The 19,221-nt window shown below is 41.2% G+C and overlaps 1 protein-coding gene across 3 annotated transcripts in view; it reads left to right on the top strand.

The window, feature by feature from the left end:
* Positions 1 to 245: 245 nt before the first annotated feature.
* LOC147236596 (cGMP-dependent protein kinase 1) overlaps positions 246 to 19,221 on the top strand; it is a 79,781-nt gene continuing 60,805 nt past the window's right edge. Inside the window, exons 1-3 of one of the 3 annotated variants that reach the window (XM_086171319.1) lie at positions 5,083 to 5,199; positions 5,989 to 6,246; positions 10,031 to 10,197. In XM_086171319.1, the coding sequence (XP_086027445.1) occupies positions 6,221 to 6,246; positions 10,031 to 10,197 (193 nt within the window). In that variant the 5' untranslated portion in view covers positions 5,083 to 5,199; positions 5,989 to 6,220. Of the gene's footprint in view, positions 926 to 4,404; positions 5,200 to 5,988; positions 6,247 to 10,030; positions 10,198 to 19,221 lie in introns of those variants that run through there. The other 2 variants (XM_086171312.1, XM_086171303.1) reach the window with 2 other exon arrangements.

The raw sequence follows: 19,221 nt of genomic DNA, 5'->3' as shown, positions 1-19,221 counted from the left end.
AATGGAAACTGCCCTATATGGAGATTACTTTCACATCACTGCCTATGCACATTTTAATAGACAGGGGCACACGTTCGTGCAGGATAGTTCATTTTTGTTTTCTTTTTCACCCTTTTCTCCCGGGGTCTCGGAGGTGGTGTGGATGTTTAACATCACCTAAATCGGCCAGAGGGCGCCTGAGATTGCGCGTCAGGATGATAAACAAATATTTGACAGTGGCCACGCCGGGTGTCCTCTGTGGCGCGTCGGCAGCTTGAGGCGTGATAGGCGGCGAGCGAACCGAAGCAGGAGTTGCCTCGGCTCTTCAGTGTCCGGTTTGACCGCCCGCCTCGCTTCATCGCGAGGAAGACGATCGTTGTTTTTTCTCAATGAAATCCCGGCAGCAGCTCCCCGGAGGCTCGGTGGACTGTAGCGTTACGCTGCTCCATCGGTCGCCCGCTTTCCGACTCTGAAAACGCCGCTGCGCTCCTTTTTTTTCTTTTCAAAAACCACGCAAACCCGCGAATCGTGAAGGAGCATCTTAATCAAATCTATTTAAAACGGGATTTCTGCATATTTTTCTTTTTTTTTTTTGCGATCACTGGCTTAACCCCCCCTCCCCTCCCTCCCTTGTTTCTGTTCGTGTCGTCTGGAGGGAAGAATCGCGGCAAAGTTGAACGATCTCCAACATGAGTGACCTGGAGGAGGACTTTGCCAAGATCCTGCTGCTCAAGGAGGAGAGGATACGGGACCTGGAGAGGCGCCTTGCGGACAGAGAGGATGAGATTCAGGAGCTGAAGAGAAAACTGCACAAATGTCAGTCGGTGCTGCCCAGCGCTCAACTTATCGGGCCGAGGACCCGCAGGGCGCAGGGCATCTCCGCCGAGCCCCAAACGCACCAGGACCTGTCAAAGCAAGTCTTCCGCAAATACGCCAAATCCGACTGGTAAGAACCCCCCCCCTCCCCCCCTACACACACCACTTTGAGTTCTAATATGATGTGCTTCCACCCTTTTAATCCATGCCACTAAACAGATAAAGGTTTTTTTTTTCCCCTCAAATGAGAATAAAGAATTGGAATCTAGGAAGTTGATCACAAAGGGACACTTGGTGCCGCTTCATCCTTGGGCCTTTTTTTTGTACTTTTACCACCCAACGCGCTTCTTTGTAATATGTTCTGAGAGCAAGACCGACACGTTAGTCATGAATGGACCACCACTTTCATTCTTTAGGCCGATGACGCAGCCTGAGGCTTCAGAAAGAAAGACAGAAAAAAAGGAGCTCCTAATTGATCAGATCCATCCCGGTGGTCCCACAGGACGCAGATGAGAGGAAGTGCGATGCATTATTGGCTTTTAGTAGCCTGACGCTGAGGACCCGGAGTGCATGTCTGAGGATATTTAATACTCCATTAGAAAGCCCCGTGTTCGACCATATGCTTCCTCCGTCACCTTTTTTCGGCGCTGGTTTTAGCTTCACATCGTTGTCCTGACGGTTTAAACTAGGTTTAGGAAGTTGTCGAATACCGTGTCACCCCATTTTCTGTCCTCCGTTTGTGTTGCATTCAAGTTTTCGGGGCCATATGACCTCCTTTTTCTTTTATTAGGTCTTTCTTCTTTTCCTCACCGCTGTTCCCCTCAGGGGTCGCCACAGCGAATCATCTTCCTCCATCTGACTCTCCCTCTGCATTTTCTCCTCTCACAGCGACTCTTTCATTCATCCATAAACCTCCTCTTTGGCCTTTTGCTCGTTCTACTGCCTAGCACTTCCTACCTCTGCATCCTCCCTCCTACATACATGTCCAAATATTCTCAGTGCCCAAACCATCTGCTGTCCCATCTGATGGACTCATTCCTGATCCTCTCCATCCTCTTCACTCCCAAGATGAGCCTCAACATCTTGATCTTTGCCTCCTGTCTTTTGTTCTAAAAGAGACAGCATGGCTAGTCTCACCGCCATCTTTTTCACCTTTCCCTTCATTCTAGCTGATGCTCTTCAACCACTCCTGACACCCCCACCCCCCCATCCCGACCTGCTTGAGCGCATTTCTTCACCTTTTTCTCCACTCTCTTCATTGTGCTAAACCCTTGAGCCCAAGCTTGAAAGTTGAAATCCTCCTCCTTCTTGATCTCCGCTCCCCGTAACCTCACTGTTCCACTTGGTTCCGCCCCTCTTCACACACATGGATTCTGTCTTTGCTGCGGCTAACCTTCATCCCTCGTCGGGTCCCACGGGGATAAACGACACCAATATTATGTGCACACAAGCGTGGCTCACGCTTCTGACTCAGCTGAGATGGAGCACGCCATGGGGTTATGACAGCGAGACATTTTTGAATAGCTTTTTCAAGAGTAGGTCTTCACAGTCTAAACTCACCAAGTTGTTTGAGTGACTGCGCAATGAGAGACGATAATAATTATTATTCCCCAGGGGTAAATTCATTCTCTGCAATTAACCCATCACGGATGAACCATGAGCAGTAGGTTTCTGTCCATCAGCGCCAGAGGAGCGGTCAAGTGTCTTGCTCAACAACACTTCAACACACTAGGAATTGAACCAGAAAGACAGTTGCGCTGCCTCCTGCTCCATCCAACTACTAACCAGGCCCAACCCTGCTTAGCATCAAAGATCAGACGAGAACAGGCGTGTTCAGGGTGGAATAGCCATGAACGGGTGGAAACATACAGTAACAAGTGGTACTCAAGACAAGTATCCAATCATCCATTGTCAAGTTTTCAATTCTACAGAGTTTCATTACAAACATGGTCACTTATATAGTGTTCTAAACTGAATGGGGCTTCAGCGGGCAGAGAGTTTATGCAATAATTGAAGTGAAACACAAGCACATGTGTTTGTAAAAAGGCAGTGGTTTGTAGAGGCAGTCATTCTCCAGCGGTTGAAGGAGGATGTTCACCTGTGCCTCTGTGGGCCTACAAAAAGGGTCACAGACAGTGTGACCCCCCCCTCGCCCGCCATTAGAGTCGGGATGTGGCACCAGCCAGTGTCCCGCCCCGCTCATCGGATTACTGCAGCAGGGAGCAACGGATCCTGTTTCTATTGATCTGCATAGGAAAACGTCTGCTGTGCTGGATGTTAGATGTTAGAGAGGTGAAATTTAAACCCTTGAGGTGCTTTGAAGGACAGTATGGGGCGGAGGGGGGATCTGATGATGGGAGGCTGTTGGGATGCAACACTGGGTTAGAGATACCGTGATTTTGAATAACTGAGAGGGAAACTTTCCCAAGAGACAGTGGGATACGGAGGGGGGGGGGGGGACTATCTTAGCATTGCTCTGCTTGCCTGGTAAAACAATCATCACGCATGAAAACAATATGTTTGATTGTAGTGACAAATGTTTTTTTTCTTTTTTTCTCACTTTGACATCTGAAATCTACCAAGGGGACACGGTTTTCGAAAGAGTGAGGGGGGCAGCTCTGGAGCCGAGCCCCCGCGGCACCTCTTTTGATTTCCCTGCACTATTTCCAATTTGTTTCACTGTTTGCACAAGATGAACAGCCTTTCTTCCCAGATCTGACAGTCCTCGCAGAAATTTGTGGAATTGTCAGGACGAAGACTCTTGCCTGCTGGGTGAGACATGCCCCCCTTGACTTCCTTACACTGGTCGATACCACGACAAACCACTCGAGGGCAGCTGTGCTCTTTTTTCTCAAGACCATTTGAAATTGTTTACACGCATGGGGAATAAAGAGCATATTGACATCCAGCCAAAACGCACCTATTCTCACTACCAGAGGAATCTCATGACACCCCAAACTTTCTGCAAGGCTAATCCTATTCTAGCCATAGAACTATCCATCTATGCAATTGTCCTTGAGACTTCATCCTTCTTTTAAACTGGCACCATCTTGGATGAGGCCGAACGCTCGGCCGCCGGGCTTCAGATGAGTCCGGGGTAATGTGGACAGACACCACACACACACACACACACACACACACACACACACACACACACACACACACACACACACACACACACACACACACACGGAAAGAGAGATCGAGTCGTGATCCTGAGCATCTTTAACATTTTATAAGATCACACAGCGCTGACTGACTCTACACCCCCACCTTTTTTTTCTTTTAAATCGGTGACAGAAAATGTGCCTAGATACGGTGGAGGCGTTTCTAGGCACCTGAGAAATTGTGTTTACAATCCATCCCGATGCAAATGAGTGGCATTGCTTGCAAGAGCCTCTCCCCCTCCCCTTTCTCTTGGATCGGAATCTTTATTACGCACCGAAGTTCATTAAGTTTCCATAAAAAAAGGAAACGAAAAAGCTCAACTTCCATTAAGGTTCGATGCTCGACTACTCGCATCACCGCCCGGGGGCGAGGAACTGAATGATGACGTGCCACGTTTCTGAGAGCGGTGGCTTTTTTCCTCACCGAGTCCATTATTCATGTGAGAGGAGAAGAGAAGGAGAGAAGACAAGAGAACGATCCTCTAGACTGCACCGTTGCGCGGATTCCTGTAGGCGCCCTTCTCGCCATGCGCTCCCAGCGGGTTTCAGCCTGACGCACACGGAGAGGACGGTTCTCCGCTGTCACATCATCGGGGTGAGGGGGAGGGGGAGCGAGAGAGGGACAAACTTTGCTTGCTTCATGCCGAAACGCTCAGGAGCTCACCTCCGAGATCGTGGGATTCCACCGAGCATACCTTCGCTTACCCCCCCTTCCTCCCCCCGACCAACACTGGCGTGTGGCTGAGGCAGAGGATTCCCCACCGCCTCCCCTCCTCCAACCCCTCCTCTCTGTCTGGGAGGCAGACGGGGCTGCATCATGCGAATGTGTTGATGCCGGATAAAGTTTACGAGCGGTTCGGTAGAAGGAGAGAGGATCGGGACTCGGCCGTCGATCAAACTTTACCGGGGAAGTCGCTCGCAGTCGCTCGGAAATGGGCACCTTGCGCGACCTCCAGTACGCGCTGCAGGAGAAGATCGAGGAGCTTCGCCAGAGGGACGCGCTCATCGACGAGCTCGAATTGGAGCTGGACCAGAAAGACGAGCTCATACAGAGGCTACAGAACGAGCTCGACAAATACAGATCGGTTATAAAGCCAGCAACCCAGCAGGTCCACAAGCAGAATGAGCTGCACGAGCAGCAGCGGACGAAGAGGCAGGCGATCTCAGCCGAACCCACTGCGTTCGACATCCAGGATCTCAGCCATGTCACCTTACCTTTCTACCCCAAAAGCCCGCAGTAGGTGTCCGAATTATAACAGCACGATATTCTCCTTCACTGTTGGCATTTTTTGGGGGGGGATGGTGTGTGTGTGTGTATGTGTGTGTGTGTTATGCACTTAAGTGTGACCTCGTTCCCCCATCTATGTGATTCCTGTGCGTAATGTTACATGTGGCGCAGCAGATGCAGCACCTGTAGCACTGAAGAGAATGGATGACTGACCGTAACTTCTGGAAAGGGGCTGTAATTATTGATGAAACATTGACTAGTTCTTTGTAGATTCTTAAAGACTAGTTTTGGGGAGGGAGTTTCCCCCAGTATTAGATTTGTACTTATTCAGAGATTCCCCCTGCTTGAACAATACAGGCCATAGTGTATATTCAGCTTTATTTTTAAGCAACTTTTCATCATCTATGAGCATAAATGGGGACAAATTATTTAAAGTTAATTTTTCATCGAGTCCTACACTGCTTTGGTTGCTTATTTGTCCAGTGAATTTGGCCCCCCCATGCATAGTGGCCCCTTCTCAATCAGGTCACTGGCCTCGCTGTCCAGTGGGGGAATCTGCGTGATGAAGTGAACGCTAGAGGAAGTTTGAAGCCAAAGTAGATGTTTTTCACAACACGACGAAAGGTTTAGATTGCAGCTTTACAGATCGGGTGGTCACAGCTGTGTAACGTATTTATGCCTATTTATACGAAGTGCAATTCAGTGACAGTGAGGCTTTACAGGCGTTTGCTGCATGTTTATCTTGTGATTTGTCTACTTTAGATCCAGTCTCTCACTTTCTCCCTCTCTTCTTTTCAGGCCTTTTACCAAGCTCCTCTTTCATGCTCTGCTTGGTCCAAAACAACACACTGATTGAAAAAAATACAGCTTCCTGTCTGGTTTGAGCTCAAAGGTTCTGTAATTATGAATGAATAGATTTATAATCTTCCAGATCATCGAGTCACAATACTGCGAGAGCCCATTTTTATGTGGACACAGTCAAAGCAACAGATGTGAGCTAAAACCTCAATTGTGGTTTTGAAATGCAGAAATGGCTGCGACTTCATTTCAGCGTAGGTTAGTTAAAATACTTTGATCTGCCCCACAAATGTAATATGTTTATCCCGGGCCATCTGCCACCCCTCCACAAAATGTCAAAAAAAAAAAAAAATCAGCCCAAGTACTGTTGTGTAATCCTGCAGATACAGAAACCAATAGAAAGAGCCCAGCGTCACCTTTTACGTGGAGGTAAAATAACAAATGCTATCATTCTGGTGTTCCAAGTGCAAATGAATGATGAGAAAAAAGCACTTTGTGGATAGATCAGACGTGTCAGGAGTGAATGTCATTGCTGAGGCGAAATGCATACAAAGAAACCTCTGAGGATTTCATCAAAGGAGATTAAAAATGAAGGCTGTTATTTATTTGAGCCATAAATGGCTATTTGTCTTTGTTATACCTGTCAGCTTTCTGTGTTGGAAAAATCACATCCTTTCCTTTCTGTCTTTTTTTATTTTTGTTTGGTTTGTATATGATAAATAAATGTGAGCCCCCTTCACCTCAGCTCAGAAGGTGAGATGAGGTGAATCCACTAGAATGAAAACATCATTACGAGAATCAGCCACATCCTGAACCTTTTACTCTTTGTGCCTATTTTCATTTTGAAAATTTCCCGAAGTTTTTTCTTTATGGGGATCATAACAGGAAGTGTCTCATTATCCGATGACGTCTTCAAAATCTTTTCAGGAATTTGGGGTACCCTCCTGTTTTTTTTAATTTTCTATTTAAGCATTGAAGCATTTGATGTTTCAAAGAATCTTTTCTCCAGTCATTATGGGTAAAGGAGTAAAAGAAGTTTATACTTTGCCTTGTGTAAAAAAAAAAAGCCACTGACAGAACTTTGTCGGGGTTTCTGCAAATAAGCTTCGCGGTCTTAACAAGTTTGTTTAGACCCCCGTCAGCCTCCATTTACTGTCTCATTTTTCTACCATATTTCGTCTCCATCCAACAGAGAGGATTTTCAGCACAAACAGGGATATAAATAAAGTATTATGACTGAAAGAACAATATTTTCCAAGCAGGCTTAAATACACCATTTAGTTCTAGATTTGATAAGAATAGACGATTTTATTTCCCATGTTTGTTTGTGTTTAACTTATTGCTTAATGGAGAAAACATTGTCCTTGTTCATAAATCATGCAAGTGTCTATTGATAAAAAAAGAAAACAGCAGTAACAAAATTCCAGTAACATCAATGTTTTGCTTGGTTTTAGAACTGAAGTGATTATGCATCTCTGATTAGACTAAACGTTTATATTCATATTACATTCACATCCAATTTATCTCCTTTAGAAGTCCCACAGAGGCTTCCTCACTCATACATTATCCATCCCTCTCCCTTCGTCTGCCTCTTAGTCCTGTTAGCCTCTCCCACTTTTCTGCCACCCCTCTTCTTTTTTCATCCTAAAAGAGCATATTTTCTCCTTTTATGGAAAGCAAATGCGCTCAGCTCCAAACTTCACGATTGGATGAAGGCAAATATATCATCCTCACAAAACAGAGGAGGGCTGATGTTTTTATAAGGGTCTGGTTGGTGGACACAACATTGCTCAGTGTTGCCACCAGAGGCTTGCATCAGGGGTCCCACTGGGGAGGAAGAGGCCGGATATATCGTGGGTGAAAATGGGAAGGAAGGGGTTAATGAGTATCTGGTGAAAAGAAAGTGTAAGATTCAGTGAAGACTTCAATCTGCTTTTGTCAAATTCTTTCTGATGCTGCAGGACAAAAAAAAAATAATAAAAAGAGAAATTTCAACTAGCTGCTTTGTTTGAGAGTCTTATAGCGAAGTCAATGTCTGTCACAGACAAAAAAAAAAATCTTTGAATTTACAGGCCTTGAAACCTTTGTCTGACATAGAGTAGACAGATTTAAACCTTTTTTTTCCAGAACAACATTAAATTAATTATGTACACATTGGCCTCGGGTGTCTTTTTAATTTAATGTTTTGTATCAACTCTTTTTTTCCCTCACACACAAGACAACGTCAGTGCAATTAGTTCAGCAGCGCGTTATGTCATAGTTTAAGAAAATAAAGCTTGCAGTGAATGTGACAGTTTTACTTGACTGAACTGCTCCTTACCCTTAAAGTAACACATGAAAATACCTCAAATAATGTTAGCGAAATTTCATACAAAACTGGCTCTGACAAATACTCACCACTGCCCTTCTGCATTGTAGAAGCCATGGTCAGCCCCTGGATCCTTGGAGGTTGAGGTTATGTAAAAATAACCGGGCTAGTGTATAAAGTTATATCAGCTCACACTGGTTTAGGCACAAATCAGAGAGGTTAAAGTCAGAAAAATGACCTGGCTAGGGGCTACTTAATGCTCATCTCTCACACCAGCCTGTGCAGAAGGTCAAGTTATCACAAGCTCCAGGCACACAAATCTGTGGCATGAATTTGGAATATTAAATCATAGTCCTCTACTTAATTCATAGCAAAAGTGAATTAGTAAATAGTAAAATACACTGCTGATGTTAATGATGCTGCAGCCTCTGAGGTTTTCTTTCTTTTGCCTCCTAGTTTATGTACTTCTGCTAGCAGTGACTGAGCCTGTGTTTACTGGAAACATTTTCTCATAAATGCCTTACAGGTGATTTGCCCTTTTGGATATAAGCTGTACTGGTGATCATCATCAACCCTTACACATAGAAATCTGTTTCTCCAAAGGGCACAGAGCGCATAGGCAAAAGAAAGCCCAGCCGTGGGTTTTACTGCTCAGAGCGTGTAGGTTCACACAAGCATGTGTGTGTGTCTGTGTGTTTGTGTGTGTATGCAAGTCAGAATGTTGGTTGATCACGTTTATGAATTAAGGTTTAAAGCTTCCCCTCTTTTTAGAAGGGGACTCCTTGTCAGATTAACCTTAATACATATTGTTAACCTCAAATTAATGCTGCTAGGAGAGTCCAACTCTTGTGATGACAGTGCATGAAGCATCTGGAGTCTTTTTGCAGAATCTGGTCCACCACAACATTCTCCAATCCCTTCATACGTTCAATTGTTGTAGATTATCAGCTATGATGGCTTCCAACTTTATTGCATTTGGGCCGTCTCCATTTGTTGTGAACAAATATTTCTCCTGTGATTGTCAAACAAAGCCTCTAATATAAAGTGTTTCATCTAAAAATCACTTGACATGGGGTTTTGTAATGTAATTCCAATTTCTCTCATTCAGTCTCACAAAGACCCACTTCATTTGTTACCCGCAGCATATTACTTCTTCAATTAATATATTTTTCTTATGTTTTGTATTTATATTAGAAATTATCTACCTGTGGAATGACCTAATGGCTCCACCGTCTGAAGGACTATGTGACTTTTAGAAGAGCACTCCAGAGTGCAAACAATTGACTTCCATTAGGAAATGATTTTACTATTTATTGACCTGTTCCAGCCTTTGTGAGGGAACAAAAAGGTTCACCTTGATTCATTTTAAATTTGGGTTTTTTGTGTGCAATAATATGTGTATATTTGTTATTACTTTGTTGCTGTATGAACAATGTAACTGCAAACTTGTTAAGGTCTTTTTTGATGTTTGGATAATGTTTAGATAAAAAGGTAAGGCTGTACATCATGTAAATATAGAAATTAATCATCAATTTTTTCCGCTAAAATCATTTATTTTTTTTCAACTTAAAATGTGAAAATGTGAGGATCATATATATATGTAATATATATGTATATGTAGCTGTAAGAATAGAGAATATGAGAATAGCTATGTATTTTTTTCTTTGGCCATTTACCGATCCTACTGCTTTCTATTCCTTAATGTACATGTCTTTTTGTGTTCACGTTGCTTAGGTCTAAGGATTTGATCAAAGAGGCCATCTTGGACAATGACTTCATGAAGAACCTGGAGCTGTCGCAGATTCAAGAGATAGTGGACTGCATGTACCCTGTAGAGTACGGGAAGGACAGTTGTATCATCAAGGAAGGCGATGTGGGCTCTCTGGTGTACGTCATGGAAGGTAAGAGTACAAATACACCAGGGATCAAAGAAAGGTACTGAGTAAAAACTACAGGTAGACACATTATGACTCTAGTAGTCAATGTAATTACACCTTTTAAAAACAGTGAACTGAGTTTCACAGGGGATTGCCTGGAGAACACCATCGTGACAATGACAGAAAAACAAATGAAAGGCCGTAATTGATGGGTTTCTGTACAGCTAGCAACTTAAACTCGAGATTGCAACGCTATGTGTTGCTGTGAGTCACTTGTGTCCCATTAATCATCCTTGAGATGATGCCATTTTCCTGCTGTGTCCGAGAGGATTAATACTTTTTTTTACCATTATTGTTTCAGCATGTGGCTTTCATTTTTTTTTTTTTTTTTTTTTTTGGTGGCAGTCTGTAAGCACACTGTCCATTTTAGCACTGATATGATTTGTGAAAGGGCAGTCTTACTAAATGCTTGGAGAGGAACAATATAGCAATAAAATCTTCAAACAGCCAACATCCTCGAGACAATTTGACCTTGGAGGAAAATGGATACAGTCAATACCTACGACCCATAATCGATCATCATGTATCAGTGACTGTAGAACTCTCAAAGTAGAATGCCGAAATACTGAAAAAATTCCACTCAAAAAATTCTCTTGACTCTCTTCTTGTATACAGCACACAGATCTCACAATGTTTCTTGGTGGGAATTCTGTCCCTAAAACATAAACATTAGAATCCGGAAGCGATACGACCCTTGTGAAATTGTATAAAAACAGTGGCATTCAAAGGTTAATAATTTACTAGGTCAAACGCTGTTATTGATTGCAGCTTCTATTTTTTCATGTCGGCCACTTATGTAGATTATTGGGTTTTCAAGACATTTCCTGCAGGCTCCATTCATCCAAACATTGTTAGCAGGAGATTTATGGGCGATTATGTTGTATACAAAGAGATCGCAATTTCAAAACAAGACAGAGTTTGATAAATATATTAACAACAAACAAAGATTTTCTTCACATGGGTCTTTTGAATTTCAAGACAGGTAGAGTTTGTTGTATCTGTAATGACTCCATGGTCAAACAGTGTGTCTGTTTTGTGCCCTCAGAAATGGTATGGTTGCTTTGTGTCTTTATTCAGTGAGCCTCAGTGAGTCACTGGGCTGTAATTTAGAAAAATATATGAAGTTTGCTTATGTATTTTTTTCTGGTTGGGGGGGGTTATAAATATAGATGCTATATAGGTGACCGAATCATCTTAACGAGTGCAGCAGCTGAGAGGTTTCTTTGTACGCACAACATGGCCGATGCAAACTAAACTGACAAACACCAAAGTAATTTTCAATGTCTTGAGAAAAATTATGTTTGTATTGGTACTGAATTTCCTTGTTTTCAATATAATCATGATAATCATACTTGTTTTCAGTGCTATTCATAATGACTTTGAAGTTAAATTGTAGATACGGTACGTTCCATCTGCATTGTTTGTGAATTGTGAATTTATGAAAAAGCTGTATACAAAGCTTACTCATGTGAAACATTTGGTTGGGAAAGCAAACAAACATTTTCAAAAAAATTCAAATAACAAAGACATTGTGGTCATGTGACCGTTAGTTGAGACTGGTGTCTTCTTGTTGGTATCTGCATGTTTTGCCCAGTAACCTGGTTCAATTCCCACTAAAAAATCCTTAAACTCTTTAATTTTTGCTTACACCCATCCAGTGGTGGTTGGCCTCACACATAAATATACCTTGGTCACTTTGACAAGGCTTCAAACTGAGAAAACTCAGGCTGTAACGCAGCCTGGGGTGGATTTGTTGGGCATTTGTCAAGATAAAATTTCATACACTTTTGTACAGAAAATAATATTGATGTATGTTGCTTTTTCTGGAAGTGCATCATGACATTTCTATATAACTGCCCCTTATTGCATCTTGCCTCTTCCGTCACTGTATGTCTGTGACTATGTAACTTTCTGTAATTAGTTTTCTGAAACCTTTTTCTGGCTAGCAAACCAACTAAATACAGTAGATGCATAACATCATCTCACTTTATTTGAAGAATAACTATTTGAGTATTTGCAAATTTTATGGTTCAGTCAACAAATGACAGTGATAAGAGTTCAGATGGGTGAAACAGATCTTTATATTTGAGGAACCTTTCTTCCCTTTATGGGTGAAGAGATTTGCATCACCTTTGCAAGAATATGTCGCTTGTAACCCATATCTGTAAAGACCAAGGAGATATCAGATATGTAAAGATCTAATGAGAAACCGTCACAAGGCTAACTCAACACATGGCTGTGGATAACACAGACCACTAGTGTGCAGACCTATTTCACGCTGTGGTAAAATCAGAAATATGGTGATGTACTGACAAATAATGGCTGCAATGAGAGACCATGTTTAATTAGTTCGAATAACAAATATGAAAAAATTGTTAAGAGTGAACTTGAAACTCAAGCTCAGATGTGTCAAACTCAAGGCTCAGGGGCTGAATGTGGCCTGGCATCTTATTTCATGTGGGCCCTGAATAGCTGCAACGAATATGATTTGCATAATACAATTCAGGGCAGTGTCAAGGAAATGTTATTTCCATAACCTACATCCTCTTACAGAACACAGTTTCATTGTACATGTGTATACCAGGAAAGACTTCTCTATGCCTTCCTTCCTTCCATTCCTTAACTTGATTATACATTTACCACTATCGTTTTATGATTCAACTTCAGTGGTCTGTTAACAATACTTTACAAGAAATAAAAATAATTCAGACAATTGTCTAAATCATATATCTACGAACGACCCTTCTAGGGTAACTATAAAGTGGCATTTGAAAGCAATGCTCCAGTTGCTGTGCTAAAAAAATCTTATCACATCCAAACAATGACATCTTTAGGAAGAGAGTAAATGAGAATGTGTCCTTGCATCTTGCGAGTCTGCAAGAACACAACACCACCAGAGGTGACTTGTCACGCTGGGTCACCGACGAGCAAGTATCACACTGACATGATGAATAGGTTCTTCTCAAGTGCAACCGATATAAAGAAAAAGGATACAAATCTGTAAATAATTGTTGAGGGGCTTTGTGATTTCCTGTCTGACAGTGATAGAGGAAGTATTACGTTTAATTGGATGGATGGTTTCAATTTAAGAGCAATTTAAGAATGATCATGAACTACTAATATTAAATATTTGTTTATCATACATATTTCAGATTTTTGTGGTAGACTTGGCATATTTGTTCCCCAAGATGCCCCCCACAGCCAAGGCTTTTTTGCTCTGTCTGTTTCCATTTCATTTGTTCCCCTACCTCATTTTGCAGTCTGTTGCTTGCCACCAGTTCCAGGCCTAGACTTCTTTTGCATAAAAACCCGAATATTAAAATCAGTTCCCTGGTCTGTTGAAGACCATCATGATTTGTAACTTTATTATCTATGCTGGCAAAATGTCTGACTGCTATGTTGTCTCAAACAAATTGCTTTGTTTGCTGGAGGCTGAACATAGTTTTCCCAACAAAATAATTGTTGACTACTTCCTTTTGAGACTGAGTCATTCATTTTTTCTTTCATGTATCTGGTAACCCACTGTGTGTGCCACAAGTTAACTGAATACCATGATAAATCATTGCTCAGGTAAACAGAACTGAAGAATTATATAAACATAACATAAAGTTTGTTATTCAATAAACCGGTATTTCAGAAAATATCGCTACCTTGCTGATTGAACAACCTCAGAGATTTATTTATTAATTTTTTTTTTTTTCCAAATTAACTTTATGATTATAGAGTCAAAGACGGGCCTGCAGGAAACTAATAGTTGTTTGTGCTGGCTTCGTGAAAGGATGAGGTTGTCCATGATAAATGGTTCTTGCATATTGATCCACATTAGTCCTTTTCAAAATGGATGAAAATGTGGACAAAAGCCCATCTTTTCTGAAGAGGAAATCCATGAGTACTTACAGTGATGGCTAATGAGGATAATGAGTAGTGTGATTACATCCAATTATGATCAAGAATTTTCCCGATTGTGAATCGCCCCTTTGGATTGTATGCAAGCGGGCATCATTTTTAGTTTGAACTCAAAAAAGAATAATGATCCATGCACCTGTCAGAAGAGGATAATGGTACAATGGAGACCTGGGATATACAGTACGTCAGCTCCTCAGTTGTCTCAAAATAGTACTGTTTTGCTGAGTCCTGCTCCAGTTAAAGTACCAGTACCCAGGATCCTACAACACTTTCAGGAAAGTGTTCACTGATCTGCTTAAAACTATTTTCACCTTGCTACTGTTTACCCACTTTTATCCGAGTATTGAAATGTAGAGAACCCTATGAGCCACATTCCAAAGGGGTAATTACCTTTGTTCCACAATGCCACATTATTGTCTTTGAAGTGACAATTTGGTATTCGATAGTCAACTTTCCAACTTTCTAGGTGTTTTGACAAATTTAAGGGGAGATGAGAATGGGACACCCCGAGTTTCATGAGACTGCAGTTACATGATGAGGGTGTCAATGGTTTTGTCTCTATATGTTACCGTGTGATTGACAGGCAACCGGTCCATGGTGTACCCTGCTACTCGCTCAATAACAGCTGAAAATGGCTCCAACCACCCCATGACTCCTGAATGTAGGAATCAATGACGCATTAGAATGAACCTAAACCTATTTTTGTCACTTACAATTAAGACAGTAAACCATGCACCAAAGTGATTGACAGTGGCTCTCATTTTTAGTTATATTCCTTAAAAAATGTATTTTTTTTCTTGGTGTATTTAATGATGACATTCCGGCTTTCATAACGACAGCTGAAGTAGTAAGAAGTTTCTATGTTTCATTATTTACAGTATTTACTTTGTTACTAGGTTCCCTGTAGATAAATTGGCTTTGATTTGCATATTTAATCAGATTTTATTAACAGCCTTAAATTACAACAGAAGTTATTATAAATACTGATTACAGATAACAGGTCCAGACCATTTTTCTTTTCAAAAATACACGACCCAATAAACTCATTTTAAGCCAAACACGGTGACTGTGGCAGGAAAAAAAAACATCTACAATGTCTTTATATAGCTTGCATCTTTCAGCCTATGTTATTCTAAATTATGTATGTCTTTCTAAGAGGGAAACCTGGCTTTCTGCTCCAAGTATTCTGTACTGGGTGCACTTAGTGCATAGAGAGAGCAGGGAGAGAATGAGGAGGAGTGACGCTGGCACAGTATGGGTCTCCTCCAAACCCCAAGAGCTTGTAGTACCTTGACAGTTTATATGACAGGCATCCATTTTCAGTGACTGCTGATGTACTGCGAGCCATTCATTGAAGTGAAGGTGTTTGTTAGAATTGAAAGTACACCCGGGGCTTGGTGGTTTTATCAGCTTGAATTTGAAGTGATTCCAATTAATTTATTTGATGTGATCGGCAACGAAAATAGTTTTCTTCAAAAAGTACTATATTGAGGAAGCTGAAGTGAAATGTAAATTGCAGTCATTAATGTCTGCATATGACAGAAATATACCATGTGATTTTGAAGCTCATGGTGGATGACTCCTCACAGTTGTTTTCCTTTTCCTTTTTCAGAGATATACCTCTGAATATCAATGAATACCAATGGTTACCTATTGAGGCTGTTCTTGAATCCCTCAAAAAGGGGAGTACCAGGTGTAACGAGTACTCTAAAACACTTGGAGGGCAGTCATTGCACATTTCAGCAACGCAATCTTGTTTACACAATCTCTTATCCAATATAAATATATGAGAAATGAGAAGCACAGGTGTGTGTCAGCATAATATTTCAGGTCCTCTGTGGTTTCTAGTAGCATCTGATCACCTATGTATATGACATCTAATGTGCTAATTTACAATCTAAGTCATTAAAACCTCAGATAAAAATAAACTGCTTGATTATTCATACTGGCACAGCTGATACCAAGATCAGAATTTTAAGGAATGATTTTCCAGGTACAGGACATATATTCTAGCAAATATGGAAACACTTTCAGTGAGTTTCTGCAGCAGCAACATCAAGTGGCTGTGAATGAACATGCTAAGCCCCAAGCACAGTTCTGTAAGAATAAAAAATCTACTCTAGGATCTTAGGAAATACCTGTCTGTCAGCATACACTTTTTTTAGAGCAACAGATATTGTCGGGACAGGTGGAAAGGTACTTTCACAATGGCCCACATAGGATTTCTATTGTCAGCTGTATGATAGTTGGAATACTGACCTCCATTATACCCATTGCATGTCCGGTTGGTGGTCTAACTCACACAGGAACTTTCCAGCGATGTGACATCCAACAGCAAAATAATTTGAATCTGTGTGTTATCAAGGAGTTCATATAGTAGATTAAATGCTGTCTAATGGTCATTGTACTCTGACCCGTGGATGGGTCAACAGCTCTAGACAATCAATATTCCACCACACCAAATGGGACCCGTCTTTGTTTTGTTTTGTTTCACTTAGCTCCTTAGAGTGACCCATTCTTTCACAAATGTTTGTAAAAACAGTCTGCATTTCTAGGTGCTTGATTTTATAGATCCGTGGCCGTGGAAGGGTTTGGAACACCTGATTCCGATAATTTGGATGGATGAGCGAATACTTTTGGCCATATAGTGTATACTATCCTCCTAAATGTTGCTACAGATATGTTTAAAGAAGCTTTGGTAATTTAATATCTATTTCATTTTTCTTAGTTTTCATATTTGCTGACATTGTTTTTGTTGTTTGGTATTAGTCTCATTAAAAAGAAAATGAATAAAATCCTGTAAATTAGGCATCTAATCCTAGACATGTTGGGCAAGTAAAGTGATGAGTCACATTAAACTGTGTTTTAAGATAGAGCAGACATAATTTCTTAGGGTTTTTGACAATTTTGACTCTAAGCATAGCTAGACTGTGATAGCAGCACTTTTCCTCAACTTGGAAGTTCATAGGTCATTTTACACAACCAAAGAAGAGAAGAGAAGGCCTGGCAATGCTATGATACACCACAAAACTGACTCACAGTTGTAATGAAAACCAACATCAGATGAAAGAATCACATGTTCTATTTGTGGGGTTTCAATTTACTCCTTTCAATCAGTGACAGTGACATAAAAACCCACTTCTTCTACTTATGAAAAAGTAGGACATATGCGAGGGGACCACCTACTCTAGCCCTCCATTCTAGGTCTCCAAACATGTAAACCAACCTGCTAAAAGCCATCTTTTCCAAAAATATACCATATCAACAGTTTGCAAAGAATCAAACTGCTGATATTCCTCCGTGGAAGTGAAACATAATTAAAATGTCCATCAGATTGTGATCTGGTCTGCTTTAAAGGGCCTCACTGCCCACATGCGAGAGTCTACTGAGAGATGCTCTCTGAGCTCACAGGCCAGTGAGGCAGAATATGGTGAGATGGCTCCTATCTCATCTTGAGCACGACCCGGAGACATAATCAACAGAGGCACCAATGTGTGACGCAGTGCCACATGTTTGATGAACAATTTTTAAAACCAGAGATTGTCATGTATTGGCACAACTCTCTACTACTTTTAACTAGAAATTTATAACCACTGCTACATGTACTGCATTAATCTGCTGACAATCATTAAGACATACTGTTCACAGACATTATAAATGTTATGTGAGAATGGCAGTTTTTCTTTTTTACAGCAACTTTAATGCACAAACCTGCACTGTATTGTTGCCTGGCAACTTAACTAATGCAGACCTTAAAATTGTTGCTGCTGTTGCTGTCAAAGTAGCATCTTGGGAAAAAGGCTCAGCAAAGTGAGGCTTACAGATTTAGTTTTAAGAGCCCCAGAGAATTCAGCGTGTAGCTAGAATATAATTCTGTAACTGCTGCTCATTGTATCTTGACAGCACTGTATATCAACTGATTGTCAGTTATAATGAACTTTGTAACCACTGCTGAGGCAGAGTATTCCTTTGCTGAAAGGAACTAAGCTTCAAGCATTTAAAAAAAAAAAAAGAATGAACAATCAACTACCGCATGCTTATGTGTACTCGAATAGCCCAGTGTGCAATACCATTATCATCGTAAGACTGATTCACATATGGCTAGTCCTTGTCAAAGCTATCAGTTGTCATGACTCTAATGAGCGTCTCGGTGGATGGTTATTAGACCTCATTGGGGAAAAGGTGAAGGGTCTATAATTGGAATGACATTTAAACACTCACCTGGTTATTTCACACACTCAAGAACGGTTTTGATCGACTGGTATACCAGAATCTGTCCACTTCTAAAATCTGCCACACTTTGTTTCAAATGTTTGGAATGGAACTTGATTGGTGTCAGTAAATCAGGAAGTATTATTGAGTGAAACATTTGATGACATTTTTCCATGTTGTTGCAGCCTCAAATGTCACAGACAGTAAATTAATTTTCTTGCGCGTTTATAAACCTCGTATGGGGTATAGGTCATCTCTCTGTCTCTCTCGCTCTCTCTCTCTGTCTCTCTCTCGTGTCTGTGTGATCTTTTCTATCCTTGACTGGCAGCATTTTCAATGCAATAGCCAAGCATGATAAATCCTTTATTGTGAAAAATCTTGCAGTAACTATTCCACTTCCTGCCATTCTGTGATTGAGTTGCACTTTAAAGCTGTGAATGCAACTGCCAATTAACTAAATGGGAATGCTTTGTAGCTCAATGCAAAACCAGAAAATATTTTTTGATTTAAGAAAAGTATGGACTATTGAATAAAAGAACCCATAGCATTTCCCAGATAGAAAAGCGGGATGAGTATCAACTCTTGACCCCAACAAATATGTGATGCTGTGATGCAGCCTCAATTTAAGGGTCTGAAATACCTATGTCATAAAGAGTAGAACATCAAATGTGCCATTATTTGTGAAAATAGTTCTCATGTGTGTTTGGGAGACTAATAATCTCACCCACTCTGAGCAGTACCCTGACCATCTGCCCCCTGAATGCAGAGTGATAAACACCCTCACTTACCTCTATCACTCCTCACATTTCTGGTAATGGAGTTTTGTCACTATCGTTCTCCACTTCCTCATCACCTCATTCTTGCCACTAC

Source organism: Fistularia commersonii, chromosome 2, assembly GCF_037954325.1.
Source record: "Fistularia commersonii isolate RoL2024-O1a breed Wild chromosome 2, RoL_Fcom_v1.0, whole genome shotgun sequence".
NCBI lineage: Eukaryota > Metazoa > Chordata > Actinopteri > Syngnathiformes > Fistulariidae > Fistularia > Fistularia commersonii.
This window is presented reverse-complemented; position numbering and strand designations above follow the sequence as displayed.